Raw genomic sequence first — 24908 nt, 5'->3', positions numbered from 1 at the left:
ATGTACGTAGAAATTGCTTTCTTCATTTCTTTAGAAATGCTAACATGACTAACCATTGGTACATGCCAATCTCTAGCATCAGCAATGCATACTATGTTCCGACCCTTGAATTGAAATGCAAGGATCTTCTTAACAAAATCAAGAAGAGGTCTAATCTTGTAATGCCAAGGCATACATAAGATAACATCACAATTACCAATGGGTGCAAGTAGAAAATATTCTTTTTGGCCTAGCCAATCCCACTCCTTATTGACATCATTCTCAAAATCAGGAGGCATGAATTGAGCATAAAAATTCTTCTTGAACTTTTCCCAAGTCGTAGGTTTCCTTCCCTCCAAAATGAGAGTCAATCACCAATTGCTAGCAGTGTCTTTCAAGTGCCTGCCTACATGCCTGAGCTTGGACTTTTCTAAGAAATTACCATAAGAAAAAGAAACTTCAAATTTCCTGACAAAGGCTAATGCCTTAGTTGGATCTCTCTTACCGGAGTAAGAGTCAAACTTTATGTCCTTATCCCTGGACTTGAAAGGAGGAGGAGGTACTTGAGTAATCAGGGGAGTAGTTGGTTGTTGCTGAGGGAGATGACTCCCTCCTTATCCACCTCACTCGAGGTGAGGACTTTTTACTCTTCTTGACCTGAGAGTCCTTCTTCCTTCTAGGAAGCTTCTCTGCAATTAGATGCTTTGCACCTTCACCATCAATTGGTGCAATGGCATTTCCTCCAGTATCACCATCTTTTGGAGGATTCGGTCCTTCATAAGTAGCTTCTTCCCTTGTCCTTAAGCTATCAATCAATTTACGTACTTCGGGAATTTCTAACAAGCTACGATACTCTGTCAATTGAGCCTGTAATTGCTCACTTGTAGGCACTTCATCAATTGCCATATTTATCTTCTTCTTGCAAGGATCGCCTTTACTTAGCAAAGAGACTTGCTCTGATACCGCTGTTATAATATTCGAGACACACGCTCAATTTTTTTATATACTTAAAATATATATGGTGAATATTATGATGGCATAGAGGGAGAACAAATGATAGAGAGAGAGAGAGAGAGAGAGAGAGAGAGAGAGAGAGAGAGAGAGAGAGAGAGAGAGAGAGAGAGAGAGAGAGAGAGAGAGAGAGAGAGAGAGAGAGAGAGAGAGAGAGAACACTAGGGACTGGAAGATGGGCCAGTCCCCTCCCTTGTGGAGTTATATTATTGACAAGGAGCAAGCTCCTCTATTATACATAAACAAGTTCTTACTTGTAGATCTTGAGACAAGATCACGGTTCCTTGCACGATATACAACCGAATAACACTTGCACAACTTAGAAGTTGGCACCTTTTGATCCTTCTTGAGTCTCCTTCTACCCAACACAATATGTGTAGGGCTCTCCTCTTGGCGCTTGATTTCAGCAGAGCAGCACTGCACATTCTCTTCTCCTCTTGGAACTTGATTTCAACAGAGCTTTCGCAGCACTTGCACCTTCTCTTCTCCTCTTGGAAGTTGATTTCAGTGGAGCTTCTGCAACACTTGATTTCAGCAAAGCTTTTGCAGCACTTGCACCTTCTCTTCTCTTGATGCATGCAAAGTGATGCTTCCTTCACCTCTCTCACACCTAAGGAGAGCCTCCTCTCTTATAGGCTTTTAAGAGCTTCTCTTCCTGGAGAGATTCTATATATTTTTTCCAATTGATGTTTTGTTTCTAGTTGATATTTCACCATGTTTTGTTATTCTAGTTAGTGATAATTGGTTATTTTTGGTTGATGTGTTATTTAAGCTATTGTCCATCATTATAGTTGACATTTTGATATTTTGTTTTATTTTGAGTCAATGTACATAATACAATCATTTGTAAGTAATTTTTATTATTCCAATCGATATTTTTAATATTCCATCATACTTGTATGTTATTCTCATTGATGTATTATTCCATCTATCATATGTTATTCTAGCTATTGTTTTGCTGTTTTCGTTGATGATCATTTGTTATTTTGGCTATTCTAGCTATGTATGTTATTCCAACTGATGTTTTGTTATTCTCATTGATTTTTTGTTTTTCATTTTGGTCCCTTATTTATTAGCTGGACTTGTGTGCACATGTACTATGTTTTATGACTATGCATGCAATTATTTATCTTTATATCATCTATATTTTATCTATAGCTATGTACTTAATTGTCATTATGTTGTTTATAAAGTGGCATTGTGAATTGTCTCTTATGACATTTTGTGTGTTTTTATACCATCATTATAATGTTTTTAATTACGTTTTTGATGTTACAGACTATATTATCTATTTCCAAACCAAAGTCAAAGACATATCAATGATCTACATTTCTTAGAGATTTATCTACACTTTCGTAATTTTACAGCCTATTGCAAATTCAAGAGTGATGTAGCTCCTTTAATACATTCATATAGGCTATTCTAAATTCAGGAGTGATGTGTTTTCTTTTGCCTTTATATAGGCTACCATTAATATAGGAGTGATGTAGCTTCTTTAAACTTTGTATTCCTATATTTAAAGTATTACACTTGAGTCCCCAAGGGTTTTTTCATCCATAGTTCAGACTGTCATTTGAGTACGGGTGTTGCACTATATGTAGTATGCCTATATATAGTACCATGGTCCAATATATATAATCTTATCTTGTGTGCTTAGTTGACACACTTCCAACATCCTACATCTTGTCTCTTTGGTTCTCTCTCTCTCTCTCTCTCTCTCTCTCTCTCTCTCTCTCCCCCAGTCTCTCATCTTCTTTGTGCAGTTCAACATGGCTAGATAATAGTGTAGTGATGGGATGCTTGCATAAGTGCAATTAGAATATGGACCTAACATCAAATGGTTTCCAAGGTTTCTTGGTATGCTTGCACTTGAGGACCTAGTTGGTGATAAGTTGGTTGATGTGCGTGTGATTCAGGGTGATAGGTCTATTGAGTAAGTCTTTCCCTTCATGTGCCATGATTTTCTTTTTTGTGGTAAAGAGGAAAGGGCTAGGGAGGTTAGAAATGAAGCCAATTTGTCTTTAAACTTGAGGACCCCTAGGTGTAGTGGATGTGAATGCACCTAGCTTGATTGAAACACTTGGTGTGTTTTTGTTGAATTTTTTTTTGAATAAATGTGATGCTTATAATTAAAGAAGAGGCTTCCATGTTCAAGCCATGCAACCTTTGCTTAAGAGATACTCCTTCATTGAGTTCCAGGACTTGATAGGTGACTTTGCAAAGAATGGTTGTGTGCATACAAAAATCTATCACTGACCATATCTTTTAGTAGAGAAAGACAATATGATGGAAGAGGCAAAGTTTGTAAATGAAACTATGCCCTTATAGCATGCTCAATTTTGGTGTTAATATCAAAGAAGAGCAGGGATAAGTCATCTTCATATAGAGTGGGTTTTTGCTTTAGCAATCTTACTAGTAGTGGTACCTAGTAATCAACAATTACATTAGCTTTAACATCAATAACAATTTTATCATTTGTGGTAGCATCAAAAGTTCATAAGAGATTTTGTGGCTACTTCATGATTTATGGCAACAATCTCATTATCTGTGGTAGCATCAAAATGGTTTTTTTAAATTAGTGAGAGCATCACTTTTAATCATAGGAGCATTGATGTTTTGCCTGATAGATTTTGAATGATTGTTTTGTTTGATTAGAATCAACATTTGCATGATCAATTCTTTTTTTTACGAGCAACATCAATGATTTGCAAAGTTGGAAATCTATGAGCATCAAGGATTTTCAAAGATCTTGTCCTTATATGTGTCATGAACACTTGCAACATAATTAATTTGTGACATCGATTTGTGGGAATCATTAATTTCTAAGATCAAAGTTCTATGAGCAAGCATGATCTAGTGTTGACAACATTGAGTTTTGGGGCAACATCAAACCATTTTTTATGAGTAGGCATCATCCATTGGTGATTATGACTATCATTGCTTTTTTGTTAGGACCATTATTAATTTTAACTAATCAAGCATGGGTAGCATCAATGACTTTTAATTAGTGTTTGGGCAATCATTAGTGATTTAATACCAGTAGCACTATTATTGAAGATTTTAGGTAAGCAATGTCATTTCTAAAGCAATGTTTCTCATTTGAGCATCTTCAAGTTATTTTTTTACATAATCATTACTTCAATCATGAATCCATGCTTCCTTTATGCATGGCTTATAATTGGGGATTTTTTGTTTTTAATCCATCAATTTTGTGCATGTCTAATACTTTTGTGCAATTTGGATCAGTACTACAATTTTAATTCTAAACACCACTAGATTCACTACCAATATAGCAATTTTTACATCCATTATGGCCAATTTTGAGGAAAAATACGTCTTTTAATTAGTGTTTACTAATAGGGAGATTAATGAATAGACCAATGGGACATTGCTATGTGTAGTCAAATCTAACATTCGACTATGTACTAATTCGGCCAAACTTCTTCCACCACTAGCAAAAAGGTGATAAGAGACCTGCTTATCCTCACACGTCAAGTCTAGTTAATGAACTTCTCCTTATGATAATGTCATTTTTTTGGCTTTCTTTTCTTGCTTTCAATACCTTGATGTGACTTTTTGAAAACTGGGATATTTTAGAGTTGCCTCAGAATTAAGCCCAAAATACTTTGAAATTTAATCTTGACCTAAGGGATATTTTAAAAGTTTTTGTAGTTTGGATCCTTTTGGTGTGCATTCTCTTATAGTTCTCATGGTTTTGGTATTTCCTCTCCTCTAAAGTCCTTCTTGCATTACAATCTTATTTCTTGTCAATTCCTCAGACTTCTTTTTCCATGGCTTTTTCTAGACGGCAATCTAACTCTATACATGCGTATACATACTACAATACAAGAGAGGATGATATGTGGTATCCAATAATCTAAATCCACGATTGGATAACAATGATTTGCTCTTGTAAAGATCCTCACAAGATTAACAAATGAAAAAATAAAAATGTAAGCTTTCATTCAAAGGGACAAAATCTAGGGTTTAAGTTACATGGATAAGAAATAGTGTGCAAATATTCAACATGTGTATATTTAGTACAAACATTCAACATGTATATACTTGGTGCAAACATTCAACATTTGTATACTACAAAAGATCTTCACTTGGTGCCTTATATGGAGCCATAATTTTCACCTCACTATAAGGAAACAATATTGATATTTCAAGGAATGCTTAGTTTTGGGGCTATTTTGGGGTAATGCATTAGGTCACTACTGCTATTTTCAACATTGAAAAACTTGATGATAACAACTTCCAATATTGAAAGATACAACTATGGCAAGTATTGGTGTAGAAGAAGCACATTAGGCCATTGAAAGCAAGAGGCATAAAGCCAAAAAATTGAGATAGAGAAGATTGGGATGAATTGGATGAGGTATACAAGTCTAGATCATACTTGCTTTGTCTAAACGGGTGTATTTCAATGTTATCTCTACTACTAATGTAGGTATCTTTTTCCATATGATTTAAGGAAGAAGATATGTGATCTTTATAACAAGGAGAGTCTTGCATCTCAGTTACATGAAGAAGCTTGTGGATCCTTGCATGAAGTAGGAACATCCTATGTCTACTCATTTGGATGAGTTTCACTCTATTTTTAGTCAACTTATCTCACGAGGCATCAAGTTTGAGGATAACTTAAAGTCTTTGTTCCTACTTCTCACACTATCAAAATCATGGGACACATTTCGTACTACTATGAGTGCTAATCCTCTTGAGAATGATTTAAAATGCAATGATATAGAGAGTGCTTTATTTAAATAAGAAGTAAACAGGAAGAATATTGATGTAGCCTAGACTTCTCATATACTTATTGTTAGAGGTAGACATGGTGGAAATAGTAATAATAATTGCAGTAGATACTCACAGTTCAACAAGACTAAGTCTCAGACTCATGGGCAATCCCGTAGTAAGTCACGGGGTCATAAGTTTTTTTTAACATGTCATTATTGTGAGAAGTAGGGTCGGTTGTAGTGCCATAAAATACACAACGATAGGCATAATGAGAAAGGCAATGAAAAAATACAAGAAAATGAAAAGTCCATTGAGATTATACCTAAGTCTAGTGTGCATTTAGATGTTTGTAGTCCCATGTCCTATTAGTGCTTGGGTAGTGCAAAGTATTTTGTTACATTCATAGATGATTATTTGCATAAGGTTTGGGCATATGCTATTAAGCAAAAATCAAATCTTTTACCTATGTTTTAGTTCCTTCTCACCATGGTTGATAACAAGTCTAGGTATAGGCTAAAATGTTAATGGTCTAATAATGGGAGTGAATATGTATCTAAGGATTTTGAGCAATTGTGTGATGAGAGAGGTATTAAGCGTCAGTTGACCATCCCATATACACCCCCCCCCCCCCCCCCCCCCCCCCCAAGTATAGTATGCTTACTTAGGCACGCTTACCATAACATTTTTCGGTTGAGGCAGTTATTACTATCGTGCATCTCATTAATAGATCCCCATGCACTCCTCTTAGTAGTAGAGTTGCAAATGAGGTATGGTCTTGTAAACCTCTCTCATATTTACAATTGTGAGTCTTTGGACGTGAGGCTTTTTGCCATATTTCTAAAGAAAAGTGTAATAAGTTGGATCCAAAGTTTGTTAAATACATCTTTCTTGGATATGGGGATATAACTGAGATGGACTATCATCTTTGGGATTTGTATAGACTTGGAAGATTATCTATAGCCATGATATTATTTTTCATGAGGAGAAGATACATATGAGACTAGAGGAGGTGATTGAGATACATAGGGTGATCTTTCAAGACGATTCTCCTGTTATAGTACAACCAGTCCCAGTGAGACAGCTTTCTGTAGTTGTTGATGATGTAATGGCCCAAGATTTGCATGTTGTGTAATATCACGATGTTGAACAGAGAAGACAGGTCATATATGCCCAATAGCTAGTTTTGTGATGCTTGGTAAGAGCTTCATGTACTCTTGATTACTATGAACCCTCTATGATTATGTCATGGTGATATACTTTGTTGAGCCACTTACCTATGAGGAGGCTATGTATAGAGGTAATTCTCATTCTTGGGAGAAGCCTATGTAGTTCGAGTTTGATTTGTTGTAGAAGAACCATATATGGGACTTAGTTTCCTTGATGGAAATCATGCAAGCATTACCGTGTAAGTGGGCATACAAAGTTGAAGAGTATCCTTGGTCATCCTAAGCCAACATGTAAAGCCAAATTGGTTTCTAAGGGTTTTAGGTAGGAAAAGGGAGTTGATTTTGATGAGATCTTCTTTCCTATAGTCAAGATGACTACCCCACAGCTTGGTCTTGGCCTTGGTTGCTCAGTTGGATTTGGATCTTTATTAGATGGATATTAAGGCAATTTTTTTACATGGAGGCATTCTTAAGGACATGTATATGCAGCAGCCTTAGGGCTTTGTGATAGAAGGTAGATAATACCTAGTGTGTAAAGTTACAAGAGTCTTTATGGGCTTAAGTAGGCACCTAGGGCATGGTATCATAAGTTTGATGTTTTCATGCATTCAGAAGGGTATTTTTGCATTGATATGGATGCGTGTGTATACGTAAAGAAGACCCCATGATAGCCTTATTATCTTGGTGCTTTATGTTGATGATATGCTTATTGTTGGAAGTGTTCGTATTGCGTTGGATGATCTAAAGACTCAGCTCAAGAATAGCCTTGAGATGAAGGACATGTGACAAGCCTCACATATACTTGGCATACCCATTATGCACAATCACTCTAAGGGGCTTCTCTACTTGTCCCAGGAGGAGTGCATTCATAAAGTACCTAGATGATTCCATATGCAGGATAGTAAGTCTATTGGATGTCCTTTACCTTCTTATGTGAAGGTTAGTTAGGCCAATCATTCTTAGACAAATGATGAGAAGGATGAAATGGCCAAGGTTTTGTATGCATCCACAATGATGGGCAGTTTGATGTATACCATGATAGCCACTCGACTTAACATAACATTTGAAGTACGAGTTGTGGGACATTGTATCGCTACACATGGTAGGCATCATTGGGATACCGTGAAGGGTATGATGAACTACCGTGAAGGCACTATAGCTTTATGCATTTACTATGTAGGAAAAATCCCAAACACCTCTAATCCTGAAATTGTATTATCTATCACACAGAGGGACAAAACTCTCCAAAAAAAAAAACAATGGCATCTTCCTCAAATATAATAATATGTTGAACATTGATAGATGTAGTGCTTCTCCATCTTTGGCTCTCTATCCACAAAGTTGGCACATATGACCTTCTTCCTCTATATCCTCCTATCTACTATTTCAATCATTAGGTGATGTGTTGAGGTATCGATATGCTCAATAGATGTACGCAACCCATGTTGTAGCTAAGTATCCATATAACTCCGTTTGGTGACGAAACCATCCTTAGAGAGTTTTACTTTGGTAATGTGCCATTCCCATACCACGTGGGGAAAGGGCTCTGCTCCAAGTCCTAAGAGAGAGAGAGAGAGAGAGAGAGAGAGAGAGAGAGAGAGAGAGAGAGAGAGAGAGAGAGAGAGAGAGAGAGAGAGAGAGAGAGAGAGAGAGAGAGAGAGAGAGAGAGAGAGAGAGAGAGAGAGAGAGAGAGAGAGAGAGAGAGAGAGAGAGAGAGAGAGAGAGAGAGAGGTTATGGTGGTGTTTATGCACCAAATTGTGCAAGGGAGTTAATTTTCAATGGGCAGCTTTGATGGTCAAAATCGTCCACCAACACGGTGAAAAATCAATAGCCCTAGTGGTGTTGAAATACGACTTTGAATAACTGCCAATATCGCAGTGAAAGAAATTATTGCACTAGCTATGGAAATAACCATTGAAATTACTGTAAATATTGATGATTGTTTTCATTGGGGTAGTCTTTTGTTATACTATTCAATTCTTTTGATTAAACTATACAACTCTTTAAGGAAACAATTTGGCTAATAAGTTTAGCATTCGAATGATTTAGCATTCGAATGATTGATAAAGACCATGTTACAATTAAACCAATAATTTGAGCATATCTTAAGCCTTAAATCTCAAAGAGCTAATGAGAAGAGCTCATTGTATCATGAGCATTGTCAAAATGAGTCTATAAACAAAAATAATTGAACTTTTATAAGTGTAAATTCTCAAATTTCAAAGCATATGATTAAGGCATAAGGTTAAGGCGCTACTATGTGTGGGTCTTTATTAATGGCTTGTGGCTTGTTTAAAATAAATGATGGTAAGGATGTCAATTATGAAGGTATAAGAACCACCCACTACCATAGGCAAAGTATATCCTAAACAAGGTCATTTTATAAGCTCAACCTCACTATACACATTATGATACAACAATAATGAGATTCATTGACTCTCTCGTCATCAAATCAATCAAAGGTCCTAAGGATTATATATATCTCTCTAAAAAAACTATGGATTTGAACCATTCTGAATGTGGATACTCAAACTCTTATAGATACCATCAAATGTTAGAGCTTCATTGTAAGGAATATCAAATGCTAGAGCTGCATCGCCAACAACTACATCAAATGATAACACCTTATCCTCAACATCTTGAGAATTGATTGTTGGACCATCCTTTGTAAGCCCCTTGAAAATCTCTTTATTTGATGCTTCCTCTCCTTGATCTCTTTAAGGTCTAATCACATTTTCAATATCTAGAAATGTTCATGATCCACATGGTTCAAGTTAGATCATAATGACCACTTGGGGTCTCTTGGATTAGCTTTGAAGATGATCCCTTCACAATTCGTTGGCAATACAATAGGTATCCCTTGCATCCTTCCAATCAATTTGGAGAAACCCACTTTTGTCTTTGTGTTCAGTTGGTTGCATTCCTTAAACAACAACCTTAAAATGCTTCAAATAAAAAAGGAATGGGAGAGCCTTTGAGCTAACTTCACTATGGATAATTTATGTATGGGATGTAACATGCTCTAGAAAATAAATCCAATTACAAAATTTGTAAGGTTTTTCCATACCATCACAAAATGTGCAAATTGGTCTCATGTTTAGTTTTTGTAATTTCTTTGTAGTAGTTAACATGTAAAGTAACCTCTATGTACGAGTATCAACATGAAAAATAAAAGTTATTGTCTCATATGGATGCTTTGAGAGATAATGATTGTCAACCATATGATTTCCTTCGTGATTATATAAAAATTAAGAGTATATTGTCTGCTTGCAAGATTCTGAGTAATTATTCATAAACAATTATACATCTGTATGGCTTATTATTCATATCTTTTAGACTCAATAGAGATTATTTTAATTTCACTAAGTGGAACATAGAAATATAAATTTTATTTGGTCTATAATCAAGTCACTGATGTGTGGATAAGTACTTTTGGATGGGGACATTTCAAAGGACAGGGTCTATTCATCGCACCTCCCTCACACAAAGAGTTTAGATTGGGATAGCATGTAGATGAACTTTTTAGTGTTTATGTAAAGAACCTCAAAGCTCGCATTCCTCTCATTTATACTACATTATCAATTCGACTATACATCGGGTAAATTTTGCGGGTAAATTCTAAACGTTTTGAGACCTCCTCGGACTTCCAACATCCCTAAACCTCCAAAAATTCGCATTAAAGTGAGAATTTCCTTCCCTCCCTCCCCCCCCTCTCTCTCTCACGATAGGTTGCCATTAAATACTCTTTCCCTCTCCCCATAAATGACCCTTTTTACATCTCTTGCACTAAACCACACACACACACACACACACACACACACACACACACACACACACACTCTCTCTCTCTCTCTCTCTCTCTCTCTCTCTCTCTCTCTCTCTCTCTCTCTCTTTGCAACAAGCATGCAACATGGCAATGTGTGTACGGGGATGCATGAAGCTTCCCCCTTCACACACACACACGCACACGCACATGCACACAATGTGCATGTGCGTTAAAAATAGAAAGGCAACATGGCGATGTGGGTAGGGAGACATAGGAAGTTTCCCGCCCACCCTCCCCTCAGTGCGAGTTGGTCACCATTGCTCTAGGCATGCTCTTGCACTCAAATCTCTTTGTCTCATGTGCGCATGCTCCCCATGGGGGAGACAGAGGATTGAGCAGAGGAAGTAGGGGAAGCAAGAGAGAGAGAGAGAGAGAGAGAGAGAGAGAGAGAGAGAGAGAGAGAGAGAGAGAGAGAGAGAGAGAGAGAGAGAGAGAGAGAGAGAGAGAGAGAGAGAGAGAGAGAGAGAGAGAGAGAGAGATTTCTATGCTATTATGCAATCTCAATGCCAATCTAAGTAAAGGACCGAGTAGCCATGGATTTTTTCACTTTATTTTTCTTACCTTAAGAGCTATGGAAGAGCCATTAGCTAATGATTAATTGGTCAACTTCACACTACTAGAAAGTGCAAGATCCATAATATATCCATGCTAAGAGATATGAAAGAGCCATCAAGCCAATGATTGATGAATGAACTTTACACCACTAAAAAGGGGTGAGATCCATAATATCTCCATATAAGGCAGGTCCCATGAGACATGACATTGAACATTGGATAAGTGAATAATGAAGTGTTGATGGAATGTCCTTGTCTTAAAGAATAGAAAACAACCACCTCTTCAAATGCACCTTCATTAAGTTTATAATTTGTGTAATCCCAACCACTGACTATACTTATTGTATTAGTCATTCTAGGGCCAGCACCCATTGCAACCATTAGTTTTGGTGGAAAATGCCTTATTGATATGATCATAAGCTTTCTCTTTGTCTACTTAGGCCATTACTACTTATTCTAACCACATGTTTTCTCATTATCAATTTCTACTCACATATAAAGCTACTAACTCAAATATTATGTCCCTTAATAGAGCCATGTTATTCTAGATCAATCAATGTAGGAAATAATTTTTACAATTAGCTTGTTAAGACCATGGTAGACTTTTAATACAAGAATCCCATAATAGAAATAATCTCCATCTCTTTTAGCTCCATTGTAGTACCACTATTTTGGATGTTATACAAAATAAGTAGCTTTTAATTAAAATACAATCGATGTATGAATAAATTGGACAAGCACTATTGTAATACTGTTCTAGCTTAAAACCAAGTTTAAAGAAGGGATTGTTGCTAGTGAAATGAAGGTGCAAGTTACGACAAGAAAGCATGACCAATAGTGTATAAGGGCCACTAGTAGTGTTGTGATAAATACCATTTTGTATTGTTAAAAGTAGATATAACGTGTTTAAAAATAGTCTATTAACAATCTAGATATGGACTTCAATTTGAGCAATATTGTACTAGTGTCTCTGTTGTGTACTATTGTGTGGAGTTTCCACAAATGGCCTTACGAGCAAAGCATCACTCTTCATTTGCGCGCGCGCGCGCACACACACACACACAGAGTCTCTTTTTCGTAAACACACACAGTCTCTCTCTCTCTCTCTCTCTCTCTCTCTCTCTCTCTCTCTCTCTCATATTTGTATAGTTTCCTTCTTCATGCCATTGTTACCTTGGACTCTGACTCTAGAATTTCTAAATAAATTTTCATGAATTGTTCAATTACAACTATGAAAACAACAATATAAATATTCTAGTTAAGACTTGAATATTTTAGGAACATGTCCCTAATCCAAAGCATATGGATAGAGCTTCTCTATTGGATGTTAGGAAACATGTAGTAACTAATTGATTAGCTGTTATAATGTGTACAAGGCAATACCTTGGGTAAGATATTAAGGAGAAAACTTTCTTATAATATATGTACATGGTAATACCTTGGGTAAGATATTGAGGAGAAACTTTGTTAAAATAATATGTGAATTCATGCCTTGCTGACATGTTCTAAACTTTACTCAAAGAATCAAACAAAATAATTTAATCATATTATCACACTTAAATGCTTCTTGACAATACCTTTAAAAAAATGATTATAAATGTAAGATTAGACTTGAAGACTATTGTTTCTTGCCAATCAAGACCCTAGAAATTTTTGACTTGTGTGGTCTAACTAGATGTGAAAATTTTGCAATATATTTGATTCTTGAATTCTAGGTAGCTTCATGGGAAGCTTTGCCTCATTCCCACAAGACATGTAGTGAGAGCTACTATTTGACTCTAAGGTCTCCTAACAATGTTTCCACCATCATAGTTATGGATAATTGCTTAGGCAAATATCCAAAGTGAAGCCATGGTACACTTGGTTCAAAGAGTGAGAAATAAGGGAAAGCTAGATGTGTGAATGACTTACCTTTAGGGTAAAGCCTCACTTCAAGCTCCTAAAATGACACTAGGTCATGATCTGAGACAATGCTTTTAGATAGCTAGCATTCCACTCTTTTGGTCATACAAATTATGCAAGCAAGCTCCTATGATTTTGTTGCATATATGGTATCAATTTGTAATACATTGGTACCCCTCACTAGGACATGCCTATTTGGCAATTGTGTTTATCCTTTGTTGACTTCTAACCTACTATGATATGTTACCTACTGTGCGTGTTAACACCATCCTTCTCTATGATCCCTTCCTTTCATCAACTTTATTACTCCTTGTTCAACATTTTGCATGTACATATTAGATGCTTCCAAATAACTTTAAGGTCTAGTTGTAGAGTGATGTCTAATTAATCCCATTAATGAAAAAGGCCTCAAGTTGATGTTATATAGGATTGTATTCCAAGCCGCTTGGTCAAAAGAAGTGTCTCATTCAATGTCATTCAATGTAATTATCTTCATTTTTACTTCAATTCAAGCACATTGGAACAAGCTCACAAGCGCATTGGAACAAGTTGAATGCTTCCATTTACTTTTTTCTCACACACCCCACTCCACCACCTAGCAATTAAGGGCATTTACATAGTATATAGGTACCTCAATGATCAAACTTTGACAAACCCCAAATGCAAACATTATATCACCGCTCCTGGTGACCATTATGACTTTTCACAATCTATGGATACATCTCTTTTTTGTTTCCTTGTTTAATCACTACATGGATTTCATTTGCACCATTAAGACTGTCATGACATTGCAAAGAATTAGTAATCAAGCATGCATCTTAGAAAGATTAGACTTGCACATTGCGGTTGCAATATTCTCATATTTTGATACTTGTGCTAAATTGGGATTTGGCACATCTAATGTTGTAGCAAATAGCTTCCATGATATCGATGGTGCAATTATGTGTAATACGGCTGCTCCATAATTAGAGGTCATACATATGATGGCTCCATGGTTAGAGGTTACATGTACTTCAGTTATTTGTACTTCAATCATTGCGCCAGTGTAGGACTAAGCGCTGCTGATGTACTAAGATTTGGCACCTATAAAATATACTAGACATCAATGAGCATTTATATGGAGTACAATGAGGAGACTTTCAGATTTAAAAATGACATGTAGATATTCAATTCCTCTTTCTTCGGATCTTGAGAAAACCAAATTTTCCTGCACCAGGAGATGAGCCTTCAAACAGAAATGGAAGGTGACCGGTTGCAATCTTGTATTGTTGTTGTATCTGCACAAGGAAATGCAACTGATCAGTTCCTAAACAAAATGCATACTTGGAGAATACTATGGACAAAAAGCAGCACACATGCTTGCGCATGTGAATGTGCACAAATTTTTTTAAAAATGTCATTAATTTACAAAGATACAAGAGGAATAGACTTCTAGTTGTGCACACGTGTACATGCACACGCATGCACGCATGTGTCGAGAGAGAGAGAGAGAGAGAGAGAGTGTGTGTGTGTGTGTGTGTGTGTGTGTGTATCTTTTACGCACGATGGACTAGAGCCATCTTGCGTCTTGTAATCTTGCAATATTGTACTTGAATTTTTTTCGTAATTAATACAATTACCTATTATGAAAAAGAAAAGGAGAGAGCACCCATTACGAAAAAAAGAGCGAGAGCATATAACCTTGTAGACTTGTTCAGTGGTTTGCATATCATTCCGGCCCAAAATACACACAGTGCCACCACAACCACCACCAGTGATTTTGGCACCAAACACCAGGCTTTTTTCTCCTTGTGTGGTAGAACGTTGTGCTTTTTGCACAAGCTGCACCAATTGGTCAGTGCCAGCAGAACCCAATCCACACTTAGAATAACTAGTGTGTGCCTGCATTATCCATCAATAATGTCAACAACTGTGTTCTTGTTTCATGGTATAAGCATTAAGATATTATCCAGCAAAAGTAAGTATTCTTAGGTAAAAGTCAGCTATAGAAGACATCCAACAGAATCCAATCAAAACTAAAATCTACAAACACAGTAGTGTTAGGACAATCTCTGGGGCTAGTGGAAGAGGCCTATAATACCAGAAAATGGATGGATTTGTCTGGGTGGAAGTTGTGAAAATCCTATGTAGCTAGGAGAGCTAGTCTGGTGGTCTATGGCCTGTCTATATCTGGCAGTCTAAACATGAGGCTATGATGCTGGAAGCAAAGCAATCCCTATAGTCCAGTGAGTTCATGAATAATCACGAGGCCCAGCTACTCTCAGCTCATTGTCATGACTGAAATAAGAGACCCTGGTTGGACAAGTATCTATAATCGGCTCAAGCACCTCTGAACCATATCCTGAGCCCTCCATTACACTTCCTGAGCTAAGGGATGATCCCAAAGGCATAAGTTTACTCTTTCTTCCCTGTATGGTTAGAAAGGCAGGGCTGCTCTCTCTTTCCCTGCTAACAATGTTTTCTATTACTCTCTTCAATACCAACTCTCAAGCCTTAATCTCTAGAAACCAGCAGCCCGAATATCTCTTACAACACATTTTACATCATATCAAACTTAACCATTCCAAACTGCTGTATGTCCCTTCTTAAATCATGATAAGAATCAAGGCCACTTATCTGCCGAAATGGAAACAGTATGATGATAAACAGACAACTTGCTGCTTGTTTCAGCAAATGCGCAGCATAAAAATCTGCAAATACTTCTAGCTAGCTTGAAAGTAGTGGAATAATAGCCAAATACATTGTCTAACTTAGATGCCAAGAGCTAGTCTAATATGTCAAGTCAAGCAGGGTCTGGAGGCTGCTGAATCAGACCTTGAGTCTCAGGAGATCCAAGGATAACAAAGCTTAAGACCGTTTTGAGCTGCTTTATGTCTCTCATAAAACAATGGTAAGAATCAAGGCAAACTGCTTGTATAAAGGGAAACACTATAATGAATCAAGGCAAACTGATTGTAAAAAGGGAACCATATAATGCCTACTGATTACATACTGCTTGTTTCGGCAGATGTGACCAACAACCTGAAAGACCTATTATTTTGAGCAGGATGTTCCAAAAAATTCAAATAACAGTTTGATTCAACTCTCTTACTTAAATCCAATAGTATTTGAGACAATTTTCAACAGCAACAAAGGTGCTCTACAGATCTAAACAGAAGATCTTTAATGAGAAAGCACATCCTTTGCAAGCAAGAAGTTCAAAACTAAATTGGATACCTGATACATAAGCTCTCCCAGGTTCATTAACTGCTCATCAGAAATGGAACTTGACAAAAGAACTGCAAAAGCCTGCAAGCATACTTTCACACCTTAAAAGCCTATAGTTCATGTACTTCAAACAGCACAAACATTACATTGAATAGCAAAATTTGTTCATAAAAGAGTCATACTGCAGATCAGCACACTTAGAAACAGGATTTTCTAGAAAATATCAACTAAAGAAGCTAAAATTGAATTAAAAACAGATCGTCTTTTTGGCAATAATAAAGAAAATTATGATTAGACAAACAAAATCCGTTTAAGGGTGCAGCTGAAGTCAACCTCCTGCTGCTTAAGCTTTCCTAAATGTGAAGTGAAAGGATCATCATTGAAGTCCTGTAAAAGGCTTAGTTCATAAGTTTACCTTAGTCTTTTCTGCAGTGTTCATTCACAGTTTTCTTTCTTCTTTGGGGGAAAAAATAGGAGAGGAAACTTTCCTTCTGATTCCTATCACCAGCAGTAAGGCATCCTCCAGAGAAAAAGTCTATCCTGCTCTTTAAAGTAGGCAATCTGTCCACTCATCTCAAACTCCTCATAGATAGACTACATTTTCAGCTGACCTCCACTGAGTCCCTGTAATTTGTAAACTCTCTCTTGCATTATGTCCTGAGAGAGGTCAGAAAAGGTGAATCACCCTCCAACAGTACCAGCACTCTCCAATGAAAATCTTCCCCAGAACTCAAAGCTCCTTCCCAGTACTATGGCTCTAGCCTGGCAGAATATCCATCTCAGCTGCCAGGAACCACACGACTCTGGTCTCAAGTCCTCTGACCTTGGAATCACTAACTTCTTGGAAAGCCCCTGACCTAAAGGATCTCTCATAATGAGCTTGACAAGAAAAGCTGTGCTTTGGGCATCTCAATACATGTTCACAAGCCGAACTCTGAATCTCAGTTGAATTCTAACATCTTAGGCTACCTTTGCTCTAGCTATCTAGTATCTCCTCCTAATCAAATGAACTTCCAGAGAACACCCTCCACTTTTAAAATAGGATCCAAGAAAGGCCCAACATGTGGTTATGCGCATGATCACCAAAAGAGCCTGATTAGCCACCACTGCCCTCCCTGCAGGAAAGAGGTGTTTGGAACTCCATGGTACTCCAATCCAGTAGCTTCTGTCTAATTAGTGGAAAAAGGCCAACTTTTTCTTTGAAGAATGGGTCATTCCCATGCAGCAACCCAAATACCTCACTGAGGTTCTGGAGAATCCAAGTGAAAAGCTCAAGATGCCTCCAATCTGTCTACTGCATATCAGATGTTCAAAATCCACAAGACGTGAGAGAATGGACAAAGGTACCTAATGCTTACCAAAGTATCTCCATGGCTGCCACAAAGTTTCTGAAATTTCCCTCATCGCTCTCCAAGCAGACAGCAAAATTTTCCAGAATCCACCCTATAATCAAACCATGATCTCTGACACAAACTCTGGCACTTTGGCAATGGATGGAAGTTAAATGCTCCCAGAATGTGAAAAATTTGTGAAGTTATAGTTGCCCCCAACTCCTGCTTAGGAGCAATAAAGCTTGTGTCCCTAAAGAGAGAAATCTGAAGCATCCATGGTGGTTGATGTTGGCTATTTCTAGGGCAAACTACCCTACTGGGCAGTCTTTTGTTAAACATGCAAGGATAATCCAACAGCAGGTGACAAATTTGATGCATTTAAGGTGCTCGTTCAGTTATCAATGACTACATTTTGCTGTTGGGTAGATGAAGGACCTGCAATAATCTAGATATGCAGAGGGCATCCAATAACAGGAGGTGACAATGGCAAGACTGGAGCAGATAGTTTTGCTGGAAAGATTGGGGTAGCCACGCTTAGCCCAACTGGAACGTAGTGAAGCACTTCAGTATCTAAGGCAACTGTAGCCTGTGGTTGTGGCCTAGGATCCCTTGATAACTCTGATGGTGGTTACTATAGGTCTACCAAAGGCCCCCAAAACACTGTTGGCTCCCGAATTCATCTTTCAAGGGCAAAAAAGAATAACAGGATCATTGTCATAAAAGGCTAAAGCATGTTGGTGTGGGTTATCACAAGTTGGAGATCGACACTGATTGAATCCACTTACATACTGTTCTGCTTCTCTTTGCTTCAGTTGATCTGAGCATTTCCATTTTCTCACGCCTATTGCATTAGTACTGCTACCTTTTACTGGCAGGAAGACACACTCCAGTGTCTTGCAAGATCTGCAACCTTCATGTACAAGAGCCATTAAAAGCTGCTGCATTCTCTGGCACAGTTTTGTCAAGATTTGCTATATGCAAGCAAACACTTCCAGGGAGAAAGCACCCAGCTGACATGGGTTATGCTGTTGGGATATATCATAGAATACCATCCCATCTTTGAGCACTCATATTGTAAATGGCATATTGCTCCTGTCAATAATGTAGAGAGAATCGTAGTATAATAGTCTTGCATGGTGACTTACTACATTTTTACTCATGTTTGATATTAGATAAGTTAGTTGGCAGTTGTCTGCTCTTTGATTTAGCTCAAGATGACCCAAGGGTTTGGAAGTTGCTAGCTGATGGGTAACCTGCAGGCTGTAGTTGACTTTTGATTCATATTTTTGTACCCATTGGGAGCATGAATAGCCTTTCACCAGTGTGGATTGCAAGACTCTTCCCTAAGATTGGGAATACCTAAACTCTAAGCCTAAGGCTAAACCCTAATCTTCACTTCCCATCCCACGAACTATTTCAGTCAGTCAAGGTCAATCTTGGCAGCACTCAAGGAGCAGTAAGACATGCCTGGAGCAACTTGGGGACTATTGATTCATATCCTACCCCAGTGCAGCCTCATATATACGGAGTAGTAGTGACTTTGAGCCCTGATTAGTTTCCACTCCACGTGTGATTCCCTATACCCAATGGTGAACCCTCATATGTGCGGCGTCACGAGGGTGTAATCCTAGGATGTGCCTGCGTTGTACCGTTTCTTTCACTGAATAACAAAAGAGTATACCTTGCTCTTACATAACATGTCACCTTTCTGTGCCATGTCGAGTGAGTGAACGAGTGCAGGTGCATCACACTTGTTATCAAAGTAACTCTTGCTCGGAGTGAAGGAGTACTCACGGAAGCAAGAGAGGAGATCTAGTGCCCCAAAGAAATCATGTCAAGACGACCCATGTTGTGACACCCCACATCACATCGCCCCCTGTTGCGTCGACTAGTTGTGTCAAAGAACTCAAAGTTTAGTACCTTGATGACATTCAATTGTAGCCTTGTGGAGTGTAAATAGCATTCACTACGTATCCATCCCAATGATGGAAGAGAGGAAGAAGAGCCGATGGGAAGAATGGAGAGTAGCTCAAGAGGAGAAGGTAGCCGGACTAGAGAGGCAGTTGGAGGGCATGCCAGGCCTATTGGACTCAATCTGGAGGAACATACAAATGAAGGAGGAAGAAGAGGAAAGGAGAAGAAAACTAGAAGTGGAGTAGGGCTACAAAGAGTGGGTGATACATCAACAAGAAGAGGAGAAAATACACAAATTGCAAGAGGAGATGGATAGGTTAGGGAGAGAGGAGATTTGTAGAAGAGCTCAAGATGCAAGAAAGGGCAAGGAGAAGGTAGTTGAAGCTGGCAACAAGAAAAAGGAAAAGAAAGACAAGAGACACAACCATAGGGAAGAGGAGAGTGATAGTTTAGAAGACGACTATGGCAAAGTTCAAAATGCCCCAACCCACCAAGTACAAACAAGAGAGAGACGAGTTGGATTTGAAGAAATGGATCGCAGAAGTAGACAAATACTTGAAGTATGCCACGATCCCTAATGACAGGAAGGGAGAAGTGGCAACCATCTACTTAGAGGAAGACGCTGCTAGTTGGTACCTATTGGAACAGGAGCAAGGACACACCATTTTTTCATGGGAAGAACTCCAAGAGAACTCAAAGACTATTTCATCCCAAAGATGGAAAAATTCAAAGTTAGAGATGAATGGAGAAACCTCAAATAAACACAAGGGAAGATGAAGGAGTATGTCAGCAAATATAGGCAACTCATATTGTAGCTACCCAACATGGACACTTACACTAAGCTACATGGATTCCTATTTGGCATGCAAGAATGGGCTAGAAGAGATGTGGAGAGATAGGAGCCAAGCAATCTAGTTGAGGCCATGAGGATGGCTAAAAGATTAATTAACCTAGAAGGGAGAAGGACAGCCCAAGGGAGTCACACTAGATTCAACACTAATCTCACCAACAACTCTTTGACCCCAAGACCCAATACCCCTAGACGCCCATTCCCGGAGGCGCAAGGTCAAATCTCAGGCATAACCCAAGCCGTGTCATATCCACCTTAGTACCAAGAGAAGCAGTTGGCCAATGGGGAAACAACCACTACAAACCAACTCTGAGTGCATCATATGGGTCTATGGGATCAAATACATCATGGTGGAGACCCCAAGGCTCAACCACAGGGATTAGATGTTTCAAGTGCAAGGGACCCCACTATCAAAATCGATGCCCCATGGATGACACAACCTCATCAAGTGGGTCTACAACAGCAGCTACTAGTGCATATGGAGGAGAGGAGCCGCAACCTCCGTGCATCTAGGAAATTCCCAGTGAAAGTGATGAGAACCTAGACCATCCAAGGGTGGAGACAGTTAGTGCCCGTCCCCAATACATGGCAGCCCGTGTAGTAGTAGTCGAACACTTATACCTCAAGGACAGAGTGAGTGAAGGGGATCAAGCCATCATAGTAGACACAAGAGCCACACACAACTTTATCACTCCAAACTATGCGGCCAAACATGGGCTCAAATTGTCTAAGGCCCTAGAAGGGTTAATGGTAACCTTTGCACAAGGAGAAGCCAAGGAGGTTAAATACGTGTTTGCAGTGCAAGTGGAAGCAAGGAAATGGAAAGCCAAACTCAACTTCTTAGTCATTCCCTTGGATGATTTTGAAGTCATCTTAGATCTAGAATTCTATGACAAGTATGTCATTGCAATGTTTGGAAAGCGAGTTAATGAGATGATGCTAGACATGCAAGGAGAGGGTGTTAGAGTACCCAGTGAGAGAATGCAATTGCCAAGTAGGACATTAATCAAGGTGCAAATGAAGAAGAACTAGATACTAAATAACTAGGAGCACCAATCTAAGTACCGCCTTGCCAGGTTACACATACCCATATTAGGCCTCACAGCATGATTTGACCCACTGAGCAGGAGGTCACCAAAAAGACCAAACTCCAAGTTGGCAATACAGAAGTGGAAGCAATACTTGAGAAGTTTAAGGATGTGATGCTAGCAAAACTACCCAAGGGCTTACCACCCGAAAGAGATGTGGACCACAAGATCGAGCTCATCCCAAGGGCAGTTCCACTGACTAGAGCCCCTTATCATATGAATCACACTGAACTCATGGAGTTGAAGAAGCAATTACATGAATTGGAAGAGCAAGGTTTCATCCGACCCAGCAAATCTCCGTTCGGCGTCCCCAGTGCTGTTTGTCAAGAAGGATGGGGGACTTTGACTATGTGTAGACTATAGGGCCCTTAATAAGATCACTATAAAGAACAAGCATCCCATGCCCTTAGTTGAAGACCTCTTAGACAGGCTACATGGAGCCAAATACTTTAGCCATATAGACCTTAGGTCAGGGTACTATCAAATTCGCATAGCAAAAGAAGATATTCCCAAAACAACCTTTCGTACTCGATATGAAAGCTTTGAATGGCTAGTCCTAGGCCTTGGATTGATTAATGGGCTCGGCACCTTTTGTGGCCTAATGGATGGAGTCTTCCGGCCAAAAAAAGATGTCTTCATCATTATCTACATAGATGATCTTCTAGTGTATAGTAAAACTCTAGAGTAACACAAATGACACTTACGCCCAGTTTTTGAGAAGTTGACACAACACAAACCATATACCAAGCTTGAAAAATGCGAGTTTGCAGTGAAAGAATTAGAGTTCCCAGTCGCGCCACCACTATCCTACCTCACCAAAGGAGATAACAATTTCACATGGGGAAGTGAGCAGCAGGCTACTTTTGAGCTAATGAAGAAATGTATGAGTCAAACCCCTATCCTCCAAGTATCCAACTTCACAAAGCCCTTTGAGATCTCCATAGATGCATCAAATTATGGCATTGGGTGAAAGTTGGTGCAAGATGGCCACCCCATAGCTTATGAATTCAAGTTCACAAATGTCAAAACTAGATGGAGCACACATGAGAAGGAGATGCTAGCAGTGATTCATTGCCTTAGAAAATGGAAGCATTATGTCCAAGACAAATACACAATGGTCTCCACAGACAACATATCCCTCAAATACTTCCAATCCCAACCAAAGTTGTCTACCAAACAAGGCCGATGGATCGACTTTCTAGCAGAATTTGACTTGGAGATCAAACACACGCCAGGGTCTACCAACAAGATAGTAGATGCTCTAAGTTGCAAAGGCAATTTGAAAGCCGTCAGTGTGGTCAACAATAACTTCCTCGAGTTAGTGAAGGAGGCTTTGAAACATGACCAAGACAAGGGCAAGATTATAGAAGAGGTGAAAGCTGACAAGACACAGCATGGCATGTATGTTCTAGAGGAGGGAATTTTATTTGTAGGCAAGAGATTGTACATCCCCAACAACATGGAACTGAAGAAGGTCATTTTACATGAAATGCATGATGGAAAATTAGGTGGGCATAAGGGACAAAGCAAGACACTTGAAGCACTCAGAAAGCAGTTCTTTTGGCCAAACATGCAGAAAGAAGTCATAGATTACATCAAGACATGCCCTACGTGCCAACTTGTGAAGGCACCATGCTCCAAGCCAGTAGGATTACTTCAACCAATGCCAATACCTAGTCAGCCATGGGATGTCATTAGCATGGATTTTATTGTGGAGGTGGACTATTTCTCAAAGCAAGCTCATTTCATACCTGCTAAGCCACCCTTGAATGCCAAGGAGATAGCCCACCTCTTCTTCACGCATGTTTTCAAGCTGCATGGCTTACCCTTAGCCATCGTTTTAGATAGAGATGGTAGATTCATGAGTGATATGTGGAAGGAACTCTTTAAGACTCTGGATACACAGTTGAGATTCTCATTCTCCTTCCATCTCGAGACATATGGGCAAACAGAGAAAGTCAACCAAGGCATTGAAGCCTATCTTTGGAGCTATGCCCGAGCGGACTAAAAAGATTGGACCTTGTATCTTAATGTACCAGAGTTTCACTACAACAGCTCAATCCACTCCACCACAAGCTACACACCCTTTGAGTTAGCTACAAGAAAAGAAGTCATCACACCCCTTGCCTTAGCCTTCGGAGTTGCCAAAATTGAAGATCAGGATGTAGAAGAAATCTTGAAGAAATGGAGAGACTGCAACACAACAGCTAAGCAGAGTCTACAACAGAATAAAATCACCATGACAAAACAGGCCAACAAGAAGCGAAAGGTAGTACTCTTTGCCAAGGCAGACATGGTCCTTGTTAGCTCCAAGCATATGTCCCTCCCAAAGAATATAAGCCCCGAATTCAATCACCGTTGCTATGGACCTTACTGCATTGCTCAAGTGCTAAATGAGGTAACATACAAGCTCGACTTGCCAAAAAGCATTTGTGTTCATAATGCATTTCATGCCCGTCTTCTGCGCAGATTCTATCCCGACAACCAATGGTGGTGGCACGTTCCACTGCTTCACTCCAATAGGCCCTTCAAAGTAGAGACATTCCTTCGACGCCAAGAACACAAAGGGTATCCTAAGTACCTCACCAAGTGGAAAGGACATCCTCTCAAAGAAGCCACTTGGATTTCAGAAGCCGAGGCTCGCGAACATGGCAATGACGCCTTCACCACTTGGCTCAAGGAGAATCCCAATAATTCTTCCAATGCCCCTTGAGTCATCACGAGACTTTTCATAGGCCTAGTAACGCCTTCACTCTTCAAATGTAATTGAGTCAAGGGTGGATTCGTATGGTCACCAAAATAAACCAAAGCACCCAAACAGTCTAGATGGACAGACACTAACCAGGTTAATAGGAAAAGCTATGTTAAGACCCCGAAGTCCTAGTGTGGCAGACACTGACCAGTCTTATAGTAAAGGCTGTGTTAAGACCTCGCTAATGTGTCACATCCTAGACCAGCAAACACTAGCCAGCTTGTTAGAAGAAGCTGCGTTAAGATCCCAGATGAGTCAAATAACCTCTACCCTTAGATTGCTGAGGACACCAATCCAATAAGCGGGGGTGAGTGTAAGGGCTTTGTAGCCATAACATGGCATTACTACCAGAAACACCTATATAGGGAGTAGCAGTGACTCTGAGCCTTGCTTGGTTTCCAATCTATGTGTGATTTCCTATACCCAGTGGTGAACCCTCAGATGTGCGGAGTCACGAGGGTGTAGTCCTAGGATGTGCTTATGTTGTACCATTTCTTTCATTGAATAATACAAGAGTATACCTTGCTCTTACATATCGTGTTACCTTTTTTGCCGTGTCGAGTGAGTGAACGAGTGCATGTGCATCA

General features: G+C 39.0%; 1 protein-coding gene across 1 annotated transcript in view; it reads right to left on the bottom strand.

The window, feature by feature from the left end:
* Positions 1 to 14004: 14004 nt before the first annotated feature.
* Positions 14005 to 24908, bottom strand: part of LOC148038843 (L-arabinokinase-like) — a 171084-nt gene continuing 160180 nt past the window's right edge. Inside the window, exons 27-29 of the mRNA XM_087674735.1 lie at positions 16396 to 16467; positions 14860 to 15060; positions 14005 to 14456 (exon numbers count right to left, since the gene is read on the bottom strand). Coding sequence (XP_087530861.1) covers positions 14346 to 14456; positions 14860 to 15060; positions 16396 to 16467 — 384 coding nt within the window. The 3' untranslated portion in view covers positions 14005 to 14345. The remainder of the gene's footprint in view (positions 14457 to 14859; positions 15061 to 16395; positions 16468 to 24908) is intronic.

Source organism: Lygodium microphyllum, chromosome 3 (assembly GCF_053477565.2).
Source record: "Lygodium microphyllum isolate KBCC chromosome 3, Lygodium_microphyllum_v1.1.10, whole genome shotgun sequence".
Classification (NCBI taxonomy): domain Eukaryota; kingdom Viridiplantae; phylum Streptophyta; class Polypodiopsida; order Schizaeales; family Lygodiaceae; genus Lygodium; species Lygodium microphyllum.
The sequence above is the reverse complement of the archived record's forward strand: the minus strand, read 5'-3'. Positions and strand labels throughout refer to the sequence as shown.